The following is a 12,500-nucleotide window of genomic DNA, read 5'->3' on the forward strand; positions in this document are numbered from 1 at the left end:
CCAGAACACACACACACACGCGCGCGCACACACACACACACACACACACACACACACACACACACACACACACACACACACACACACACACACACACACACACACACACACACACACACACACAGACACACACACACACACACAAAGGACCTGTTTTTTGGTCCCCATACCGTCAGAAGTCCCCCAAAGGTGACTGTGTAAACAGACGGATGTCCCCATTAAGTCAGAACACACACACACACACACACACACACACACACACACACACACACACACACACACACACACACACACACACACACACACACACACACGTGTATAAATCCAGCCTTCTTAATGCTGGATACATGTCTGCCGGGGTCCACATTGATACCTGAGGACGTAGGTGACACAGATGATGAAGAGCGGCTGAGAGGCACAGGGTCTCGATCTGAGGGGTTTGGCCCCGGGGACAACGGCGCTGTGGCTCTCCACCCACACGTACCCGCCACTTCTTACCAACATCCTGTACTTGGCGCTGACTGACTGGCTTTTCAGGTGCACTGCATGAACACACACACACACACACACATTGAAGGTAACATGTTGTGTTATTGTTTTGTTCTAGCACGCTCCTCACAGTTGATGTGATGTTTGGTCAGAGAGTGTGTGTCCAGCGTGTGACAGATGTCATAGACGGAGCGTCCCACGAGTTCGTGAGGACTGTAGCCTAAAAGCCTTATCACTCTGCAGGTAAAGCACACGCACAATTCTATTGTCGTCGCCATTGAGGAAGTGTAAAAAGAAGTGAGAGCGTTCAGCACCTGTGGTCGCAGTGTGTGAACCTCATGTCCATGCTGTGCTCGCTGCTGAAGGTGTGCGCGCTGAGGTGTGTGTGCGACACGGGGAGAGGCTGACAGGTGAGCAGCAGGCAGGAGACGGAGGCGGGGCCAACGCTCGCCTTGGTCCGGCCCTGGCAGTGCAACACCTGAGGGCAGCAGACGCGGAAAACAGAAATAAGATTTGTGAATCAAAATGAATTCTGCATAATATTATTACATTCTAACAGTTGGTAAAATGAGTATAATTAAAATTAGATGAAGAAAGGAAACTAAAATGAAATGGAGAAAAAGGAAAAAAAAAGAAATAACCAAAACATTGAATTTTTATGAAAATACAATATTTCTAATTTAATTAAAAACATTTCATTAGCGAAAATACTACTTAAATAAAACAAAATAAACTCAAATAAAATGACATAGACAACTTTTGAATAAAGGTTAATTTAGCATTATCACAAAAAAAATATTTTTAATGAAATGAAATGAAATAGAACCAAATGAGTATAATTAAAATTGGAGGAAAAAAGGAAACTAAAATGATAAAAAAAATATTTTTATGAAAATAAAATGTCAAATTTAATTAAAAACATTTAATTAGAAAAAAAAATACTTAAATAAAACAAAATAAACTCAAATAAGAATAATAAAGACACGTTGTGAATAAAGGTATATTTAGAATTGAATACATGTAATTATCACAAAAATTCAATATAATGAAATTAAATGAAATAGAACAAAATTTGTATATTTGAAATTAGATGAAAAAAGGAAACTAAAATGATAGGAGAGAAAAAAATTATGAAAATAAAAGGTCAAATTTAATTAAAAACCTTTAATTAGAAAAAAAGTTCTTCAATAAAACAAAATAAACTCAAATAAAAACATTATAGACATGTTGTGAATAAAGGTAAATTAAGATTTGAATATATGTAATTATCACAAAAAATAAAATATAATGAAATTCAATGAAATAGAACAAAATTAGTATAATTAAAATTAGATGAAAAAAGGAATCTAAAATTATGAGGGGAAAAAAATGAAATAACCAAAAAATAAAGTTTTTAATGAAAACAAAATTTGTCAAATTTAATTAAAAACATTTAATTAGCAAAAAAATATTTAAATAAAACGGAATAAACTCAAATAAAAATTATATAGACAAGTTGTGAATAAAGGTAAATTTAGAATTGAATACATGTAATTATCACAAAAAAATAAATATAATGAAATTAAATGAAATAGAACAAAATGAGTATAATTAAAATTAGATGAAAGAAGGAAACTAAAATGATAGGAGAAAAATAAATTTTTTTAAATAAAAATAAAATGTGTCAAATGTAACTAAAAACATTTAATTAGCCAAACAATACTTCAATACAACAAAATAAACTCAAATAAAAAATGATATAGACAAGTTATGAATAAAGGTAATTTTAGAAGTGAATAAATGTCATTATCACAAAAAAATAAAATATAATGAAATTAAATTAAATTGAAATAAATAAGTACAAGTTGTGAATCAAAATGATTTTGGCATAATATTAAATTTTAACAGTTAATAATTCAAATATAAATACAACTAGAGTAAAAGAGCAAACCAAAATTGACTGAAGCAAAAAAAACAACAACCAAATGAAATAAAATAACCAAAAAAGACAATTTAAATTCAAATAACGTCTCTCAAATGTATTTAATAACGTTTAATTAGCAATTTCTTTTAAAAATAAAACAAAATTAACTCAACTGAAAATGATATGGACATTTAAATAAATTAATAAAATGAACTAAAAGAAAAACATACAAAATCGAATACAAACTAAAATAAATCAAATCAAGTTATGAATAAAAGTAAATATAGAATTGAATAAATGTAATTATCACAAAAAAAATATAAATTATGAAATTAAATGAAATAGAACAAAATATGTAACATTTGTGAATCAAAATGATTTCTGCATAATATTTTACAATTTTAACAGTTAATAATTTAGATATAAATAAAATGAGATTAAAAAGGTACACCAAAATTAACCGGAACAAAAAACAAAACAGATGAAATAATATAACCAAAAAAGAACATTTAAATGAAAATAAAACATGTGAAATTCATTTTTGTTTTTATTCAGTCATTGGTGGAGCATAATATATATATATATATATATATATATATATATATATATATATATATATATATATATATACTTTTTTTATTTTATTTATTTATTTATTATTATTATTTTTTTTACAATTGTTTTTAACATGGCTGTGCAGCACTTTGGAAACGTTATTGTTGTTTAAATGTGTTATATAAATAAAGTGGATTGGATTGGATTGGATGAATACATGTAAATACTTAAAAAAAACATACTAAACTCAAATTTAAATAAAGTCATAAAATTCATTAAAACAAAAACATACAAAATCAAATACAACTAAAATAGATAAAATCAAGTAATTAAAAAAAAGGTAAATTTAGAATTGAATAATGCGATTATCAATAATAATAAAAAAACATAATAAAATAAAACAAAACATAATAATAATAATAATACATGTATTTGGTGTAGTGCTTTTCTGAGCACTCAAAGACGCTTAACAGGATACATAAATAAATAAATAAAATATAAATAATAAAATATACTATATTATTATAATAATAGATACAAAAATAAAATCAATCGCAATAATAAAACAAACCCCAATAAATTCTAAATAAATCATGACTTTTTATGAAACAAATATTACCATAACCAAGTTAAATCAAACACTTTTTTTTAAAAAGGTTGCAGATCTAACCTTCCATGAGGCCGACTTGTTGTTGGTGCGCCGTCCTCGTAGGCTCAAAGTGCTTTTAATCCTCATCACAAAGTCACGCTTGGCGTCCCACCACAATTCTTCTTTAAAAAAAAAAAAAAAAATACGTGATGCATGTTAAAGGCCTAATAAAAAGCCACTACTGGCGACCACGCAGTCTGATAGTTTATATATCAATGATGAAATATTAACATTGCAACACATGCCAATACGGCTGCTTTAGTTTACTAAATTGCAATTTTAAATTTCCCGCGAAGTTTCCTGTTGAAAACGTCGCGGAATGATGACGCGTGTTTGTGACGTTATTGGTTGGAGGCGACATATTAGCCCAGCACCACTTACGGCTAAAAGTCGTCTCTTTTCATTGCATAATTACACAGTATTTTGGACATCTGTGTTACTGAATCTTTTGCAATTTGTTCAATTAATAATGGAGACGTCAAAGTAGAAAAATGGAGGTGGGAAAGCTTTAGCCTTTAGCCACACAAACATTGTTTAAAATTCCCGGAGGTGAAGCTTTACTATGGATCAGAGCGGTCAAGTGTACATGTGTAATAGTGTGATGTTGTTGCGCTATCTTATGAACGAGACAGGGTGTTATGTTTTATTTTGAAGTATTGGTTTTATTTTGAAAAACCGGATGTCCGGTGCAGGAAGTGACGCTGCGTTTTTTCGGATATTTACCACCTCTTCTATCGGACTTTTGCTGATGAGGTAATAGTTCTTCATTGCTCTGTGTTTCTTGTGTAAATATTATTTCTAAACTTTCATAATACTTTAAAAATTAAAACATTAATGTTGTAGGTATAAGTAATGTGTTGTTTTAAGTATTTTTTTATGCACAATTTTGTTAAGTAAGGATTAGAACGTCGAATGTTTGAAATGTTTGGTCATAATTACACATGGTATTTACGCAGGTATCACTCCGCCAGAAAAGTAGAGACCTGTGTATGTGTTTCATGTTTCCAACAAAGGTATGTGGATTTGTGTATTATTATAATTTTTTTGTGACAAAACGTTTTTGTTATTGTAATTTAAATTATTATTTTTATATGAATGAATGTTGTTTACTTCCTCTTCTATTGGACTTTTGCTAAAGAGGTATCACTCCGCCAGAAAAGTAGAGACCTTTGTATTTGTTTCATGTTTCCAACAAAGGTATGTGGATTTGTGTATTATTATTACTTTTTTGTGATAAAACGTTTTTGTTATTGTAATTTAAATTATTATTTTTATATGAATGAATGTTGTTTACTTCCTCTTCTATTGGACTTTTGCTGATGAGGTATCACTCCGCCAGAAAAGTAGAGACCTGTGTATGTGTTTCATGTTTCCAACAAAGGTATGTGGATTTGTGTATTATATATATATTTTTGGATAAAACGTTTTAGTTATTGTAATTTAAATTATTATTTTTATATGAATGAATGTTGTTTACTTCCTCTTCTATCGGACTTTTGCTGATGAGGTAATAGTTCTTCATTGCTCTGTGTTTCTTGTGTAAATATTATTTCTAAACTTTCATAATACTTTAAAAGTTAAAACATTAATGTTGTAGTTATAAGTGATGTGTTGTTTTAAGTATTTCTTATGCACAATTTTGTTAAGTAAGGATTAGAACGTCGAATGTTTGAAATGTTTGGTCATAATTACACATGGTATTTACGCAGGTATCACTCCGCCAGAAAAGTAGAGACCTGTGTATGTGTTTCATGTTTCCAACAAAGGTATGTTGATTTGTGTATTATTATAATTTTTTTGTGACAAAACGTTTTTGTTCATTGAAATTTAAATTATTATTTTTATATGAATGAATGTTGTTTACTTCCTCTTCTATTGGACTTTTGCTGATGAGGTATCACTCCGCCAGAAAAGTAGAGACCTTTGTATTTGTTTCATGTTTCCAACAAAGGTATGTGGATTTGTGTATTATTATAATTTTTTTGTGACAAAACGTTTTTGTTATTGTTATTTAAATTATTATTTTTATATGAATGAATGTTGTTTACTTCCTCTTCTATTGGACTTTTGCTGATGAAGTATCACTCCGCCAGAAAAGTAGAGACCTGTGTATTTGTTTGATGTTTCCAACAAAGGTATGTGGATTTGTGTATTATTATTATTTTTTTTGTGATAAAACGTTTTTGTTATTGTAATTTAAATTATATTTTTTATATGAATGAATGTTGTTTACTTCCTTTTCTATTGGACTTTTGCTGATGAGGTATCACTCCGCCAGAAAAGTAGAGACCTGTGTATGTGTTTCATGTTTCCAACAAAGGTATGTGGATTTGTGTATTATTATAATTTTTTTGTGACGAAACGTTTTTGTTATTGTAATTTAAATTATTATTTTTAAAAGGGAATAAGCGGTAGAACATGGATGTTGTTTACTTCCTTTTCTATTGGACTTTTGCTGATGAGGTATCACTCCGCCAGAAAAGTAGAGACCTGTGTATGTGTTTCATGTTTCCAACAAAGGTGTCCAATAAATGATGAAACGACGGAATGGTGGAGTGTCTTTGACTTAAAAAAAAAACTACACAACGCAGAATAAGACTCACTACACATGGATCCCGACCACATGTCAACCGGCAGTTTTCGGTGAGAAAATGTATTTATTTATTTATTTAATAAGTCGCGTCTTACCGGAGCTTCTGTCATCCTGCAGCTTCGTGACTTCCCTCAACACACCCGTGGCCACACCCCTTTGACTATCAGGTAATATTTAACTCACTAAAACACTAGCAACACAATAGGCAGATAATGGATTATCCAGATCCATCGTAGTAACTGTGTCTAATAACATCTGAATCGCTCCCACTGCAATCGCCGTATTTTTCTTTTTTCTAGTCATTCACTCTAAATTTCCTCATCCACAAATCTTTCATCTTCGCTCAAATTAATGGGATAATTGTCGCTTTAACGGTCCGACTGGCTCTCGCTGCTGGAGGCTCACATTATAAACAACGTGAGGCTGTGAGGAGCTCTACAACCCGTGACGTCACGCGCACATCGTCTGCTACTTCCGGTACAGGCAAGGCTTTTTTATTAGCGACCAAAAGTTGCGAAATTTATCGTCGATGTTCTCTACTAAATCCTTTCAGCAAAAATATGGCAATATCGCGAAATGATCAAGTATGACACATACAGTGGGGCAAAAAAGTATTTAGTCAGCCAGCGATTGTGCAAGTTCTCCCACTTAAAATGATGACAGAGGTCTGTAATTTTCATCATAGGTACACTTCAACTGTGAGAGACAGAATGTGGAAAAAAATCCAGGAATTCACATTGTAGGAATTATAAAGAATTTATTTCAATCAATCAATCAATCAATGTTTACTTATATAGCCCTAAATCACTAGTGTCTCAAAGGGCAAATTATGGTAAATTATTGTAAATTATGGTGGAAAATAAGTATTTGGTCAACCATTCAAAGCTCTCACTGATGGAAGGAGGTTTTGGCTCAAAATCTCACGATACATGGCCCCATTCATTCTTTCCTTAACACGGATCAATCGTCCTGTCCCCTTAGCAGAAAAACAGCCCCAAAGCATGATGTTTCCACCCCTATGCTTCACAGTAGGTATGGTGTTCTTGGGATGCAACTCAGTATTCTTCTTCCTCCAAACACCACCAGTTGAGTTGATACCAAAATGGATACATGGATGATACAGCAGAGGATTGGGAGAATGTCATGTGGTCAGATGAAACCAAAATAGAACTTTCTGGTATAAACTCAACTCGTCGTGTTTGGAGGAAGAAGAATACTGAGTTGCATCCCAAGAACACCATACCTACTGTGAAGCATGGGGGTGGAAACATCATGCTTTGGGGCTGTTTTTCTGCAAAGGGGACAGGACGATGGATCCGTATTAAGGAAAGAATGAATGGGGCCATGTATCGTGAGATTTTGAGCCAAAACCTCCTTCCATCAGTGAGAGCTTTGAATGATTATTTTCCACCATAATTTACAAATTCTTTAAAATTCCTACAATCTGAATTCCTGGATTTTTTTTCCACATTCTGTCTCTCACAGTTGAAGTGTACCTATGATGAAAATTACAGGCCTCTGTCATCATTTGAAGTGGGAGAACTTGCACAATCGCTGGCTGACTAAATACTTTTCTGTCCCACTGTCCCCACTTAAATAATACAATCCAATTTCAGTAGGCCTTTAACATGCCTGGATGTAACAAACACACACACACACACACACACCTGAAGACGGACGCAGGTGACTTCTGACTTCTTGCTGGTCACAGGGATGAGTGAAGTCAAGGAGGTTGTGTCCCATCAGCTCAGTCTGTGGAGACAGGAAGTCAGGGTCCACAGAGTGCAGGTAAGCTCAGGTGTGTACCTGAGTCAGGCCCAGGTACTTGCTGACGTTCTCAGACAGGAACATCATGTCCCCCTCAGACGAGAGCACCATGACGAAGCCCTCCAGGTTCCCCAGGTAGACGTCGCTCTCATCCTTACAACCCAAATGGACGCCGACTCCTCCTCCTCCGACGGCCAGTCCAAAATAAACCTCGTCTGTGGATTGTGGCGGTCAGAACTTGCTCCAACGCACCTGGAGAATCCGTTCAGAGGGTTACCTGTGAGGAGAGCTTTCAAGCGGATGTAGCTGACGGCCAATCGGATGACAGAGGGCTTGTCCAGGTGAGGCAGGACGGAGGTGGGGAGGGGTAGGAGGCGGGATAAATCTCCAAACATGTCTGACTCCACCCGGCGCCGTCTCCTCGCCGCCTCCCGGCTGACCGCCCTGCCGAGGAACAAGAACAACTCGCATGGACGCCGACCATCATGACGACTATTTGAAGTCGTGGAAAACATCTATTTTCTTTTCTTTAGTTGACAAAAATATTAGAATTTTTTTTCCTCAAAAATTTGTCTTTTGGCTGTTATAAAAATAACATATTGAACAAAATTATACTTTCTTTGAGTAAAAAAACACCAAAAACATATCAATATTTCCAATTTATTAATTATGTTTATATATATATATATATATATATATATATATATATATATATATATATATATCTCCAAAAGGGACAAGCGGTAGAAAAATGGATGGATGGGTATAAAATTAACCGGAACCAAAAAAAACATATGAAATAAAATAACCACAAAAGAAAATTTAAATGGAAATAAAACTTGTCAAATTTATTTAAAAACATTTAAATACTTAAAAAAACATACTAAACTAAAATTTAAATAGTCATAAAATTAAATAAAAGAAAGACATACAAAATCAAATACAAACTGGCTGTGACAAAAATAACAAATATTGAACTAAATTTGTTTGAGTAAAAAACACCAAAAACGTTTCAATATTTCCAATTTATTAATTAAAAAAAAAAAATATATATATATATATATATATTATATATCCCCAAAAAGGACAAGCGGTAGAAAATGGATGGGTGGGTATATAAATGTACGCCAAAATTAACTGGAACAAAAAAAAAACATGAAATAAAATAACCAAAAAAGAAAATTTAAATGAAAATAAAACTTGTCAAATTTATTTAAAAACATCTATATTAGATTTATTTATTTTTTCTCAAAAGTTTAACTTTTGGCTTTAACAAAAATAACAAATATTGAACAAAACTATGATTTGTTTGAGTAAAAAACACCAAAAACGTTTTAATACTTCCAATTTATTAATTTAAAAAATATATATATACATACATATCCCCAAAAGGGACAAGCGGTAGAAATGGATGGATGGATTTATACATATATATCCTACATACATATATACACATGTATATACATATAAATAAATGTACATAAATATATATCCATCCTTCGTCAGACCACAGAACACTTTTACACTTTACATCTTATGGGTAAGGACCCAGCAAAGGCTGCGGCATTTCTGGGTGATGTTGATAAATGGCTTTGGCTTTGCACAGTACAAAACCTGCGGCGTTTCTGGGTGTTGTTGATAAATGGCTCTGGCTTTACACAGTAGAGTTTTAACTTGCACTTACAGATGTAGCAACCAACTGTAGTCACTGACAGCGGTTTCCTGAAGTGTTCCTGAGCGCATGTGGTGATATCCTTTACGCACTGATGTCGCTTTTTGATGCAGTACCGCCTGAGGGATCGAAGGTCCGTAATATCATTGCTTAGATGCAGTGATTTCTCAAGATTCTCTGAACCTTTGGATGATATTGCGGACCCTAGATGTTGAAATCCCTAAATTCCTTGAAATAGCTCCTTGAGAAATGTTGTTCTTAAACTGTTCAAAAATTTGCTCACGCATTCGCTGACAAAGTGGTGACCCTCGCCCTGTCCTTGTTTGTGAATGACTGAGCATTTCATGGAAGCTTCTTTTATACCCAATCATGGCACCCACCTGTTCCTAAGTAGCCTGGTCACCCGTGGGATGTTCCAAATAAGTGTTTGATGAGCATTTATCAACTTTCTCAGTCTTTTTTGCCACTTGTGCCAGTTTTTTTAAACTAAATATGTTGTCGTTGCAGTCTATTCAATTGAATATAAGTTGAAAAGGATTTGCAAATCATTGTATTCTGTTTTTATTTAGCATTTACACAACGTGACAACTTTACTGGTTTTGTACACAAAAAAACAGTTGACTTACTTTTGGGTGCTGAAAAGCATGTACTGTATGTAGCTACACATTTTGTCTTATTTGGCTTTAACAGTGTAAACAAATAAAGAACAAGATTCTAATTCAAATAATTACTAAACTCAAAAAACTTTTTAGAATTTTTGTTTCATTTATAAAAAGTATGTATGTCCACATTTTGAAATTTAAAGAAAAGACAAACAAAAAATAAGCTGACAAAGAAAATATTGTTTTTCATGTTATATTTTTCAATTAATTTGCTTTTGTGCAATAAAAAGTTTTTTTTTTTTTTTGTAACTTTGTTACTTCTCTGTAGTGAAACACTGTGTATCTTTATTGTAATAAAAATAATGTGTCTTCAGGATTTGCGTATTGTTTTATTCTGGAAGAAGAAAAATACTGAAAATGTTTTAAAACATTTTTCAAAATGTGGACGTGTATGCTTTTAAGTAATGAAAAGTATTTTTCTGCCGCAAAAATCATATATCGCAATATTTTAAGACGTTTGAAAGAAAATTCTAACAAAAATAAAAATATTGATTCCGCCATCTTAGTCACTGCCGTTGTGTCCTTGAGCAAGACACTTTACCCACGTGCTCCCAGTGCCACCCACACTGGTTTAAATGTAACTTAGATATTGGGTGTCACTATGAAAAGCGCTTTGAGTCACTAGAGAAAAGCGCTATATAAATATAATTCACTTCACTTCACTATTTTTGGGATGAAATCAAAACCTTTTTAGCAAAATTTCTCAAAGAATTTAAGTAGACAGTGTTTTTTTTGTAATTAAATGTATCTTCAAATGTTTGTTTTTTTCTCTAAGTAGAGAAGACAAAATTTTGCAACAAAAAATTAATAATTAAAAAATATGTCAACAATAATAATTTTTAGTAAATCATTCGAAATGCCACATTTATAGTTAAAAAAAGAGAAATTGTATACATATTTGTAGTATTTTTCTAAAAAATTGTACTCTAAAAGCATAAATGTCCAAATTAAAAATGTTTAAAAAATATGTAACAAAATTTAAAAATAAGTTTTGTGAACTTACTTAATACGTGGAGATACATCATTTCCTGTTTGAACCTTTTTTTTCCCCCCACAACAAAAAAAAAACCAAACTATATACTATATATTGTTTCATTGGATGCTTTTATTTTGTAATGTTTCTCACAATCTTTTTTAAAATTAATAACTTCAGTAAAACTTTTAAATAAATATTTTTTTCCACATTGGAGAAAAAGATAAGGTTAAAAAAATGTATACATACTATAAAAATATATATATTTATTAATTTGATTGAATGCATGATTAAAATTAGATTTAAAAAAGCGAACCAAAATTAACCACAGCAAAAAAAAAAAAAAAAATGAAATAAAACTCAAAAAATAGAATGTGTTAAATTTAGTTAAAAACATTTAATTAGCAAAAAATACTTAAATAAAACAAAATAAACTCTAATTATAGAACCATTAAAATAAATTAATAAATTGAAAAAATAAATCAAATACAGACTAAAATTAATAAAATCAAGTTATGAATAAAGGTAAATTTAGAATTGAATAAATGTAATTGTCACAAAAAATATATAATGAAATAAAAAACCCCAATTGATAATAGATTTTAAAAAATCAGAAATGTAATTAAAAAAGAAACAATTGGAGAAAAAGATAAGATTAAAAAAATATATATACTATAAAAAATATATATATTTTAATTTTACTGAATGCGTAAATAAAATTAGATTTAAAGAAGAAAACCAAAATTAACCGCAGCAAAAAAAGAGAAATAAAACAACCCAAAAAATTAAATGTGTCACATTTAATTAGCAAAAAAAAACACCTTAAATAAAACAAAATGAACTGAAATAAAAGTTTAAATAAATTAATACAATCAACTTAAAAAAAATCGAATACAGACTAAAATTACTAAAATCAAGCTAAAAATAAAGGTAAATTTAGAATTGAATAAATGTAATTATCACAAAAAATATATAATGAAAAAAAAAATAGATTTTAAAAAATCAGAAATGTAATTAAAAAAGAAACAATTGGAGAAAAAGATAAGATTTAAAAAAAAAAATATATATACTATAAAAAAAATATATATTTTAATTTGATTGGATGCATGAATAGAATTAGACTTAAAAAAGCAAACCATAATTAACCGCAGCAAAAAAAAATTAAAAATGAATTAAAACAACCCAACAAATGAAATGTGTCAAATTGAGTTAAAACCATTTAATTAGCAAAAAAAAT

At 31.1% G+C, this 12,500-nt stretch overlaps 1 protein-coding gene and 1 long non-coding RNA gene across 9 annotated transcripts in view; one reads left to right on the top strand and one right to left on the bottom strand.

Moving 5' to 3' along the window:
* Positions 1-8,550, bottom strand: part of epas1a (endothelial PAS domain protein 1a) — a 27,782-nt gene extending 19,232 nt beyond the window's left edge. The window contains 7 exon segments of the mRNA XM_061907496.1: positions 374-542; positions 620-726; positions 804-967; positions 3,618-3,718; positions 7,857-7,941; positions 7,996-8,114; positions 8,117-8,550. Of these exon segments, the coding sequence (XP_061763480.1) occupies positions 374-542; positions 620-726; positions 804-967; positions 3,618-3,718; positions 7,857-7,941; positions 7,996-8,114; positions 8,117-8,471 (1,100 nt within the window). The 5' untranslated portion in view covers positions 8,472-8,550.
* LOC133557207 (uncharacterized) overlaps positions 4,331-12,500 on the top strand; it is a 27,472-nt gene continuing 19,302 nt past the window's right edge. The window contains exons 1-7 of one of the 8 annotated variants that reach the window (XR_009807727.1): positions 4,331-5,362; positions 5,491-5,547; positions 5,676-5,731; positions 5,860-6,239; positions 6,307-6,356; positions 7,901-7,977; positions 8,055-8,955. This is a non-coding gene — a long non-coding RNA (uncharacterized LOC133557207). Of the gene's footprint in view, positions 5,732-5,859; positions 6,240-6,306; positions 6,357-7,900; positions 7,978-8,054; positions 8,956-12,500 lie in introns of those variants that run through there. The other 7 variants (XR_009807724.1, XR_009807730.1, XR_009807725.1 and 4 more) reach the window with 7 other exon arrangements.

The sequence above is a fragment of the Nerophis ophidion genome, linkage group LG08 (genome assembly GCF_033978795.1).
Source record: "Nerophis ophidion isolate RoL-2023_Sa linkage group LG08, RoL_Noph_v1.0, whole genome shotgun sequence".
Taxonomy (NCBI): Eukaryota; Metazoa; Chordata; class Actinopteri; order Syngnathiformes; family Syngnathidae; genus Nerophis; species Nerophis ophidion.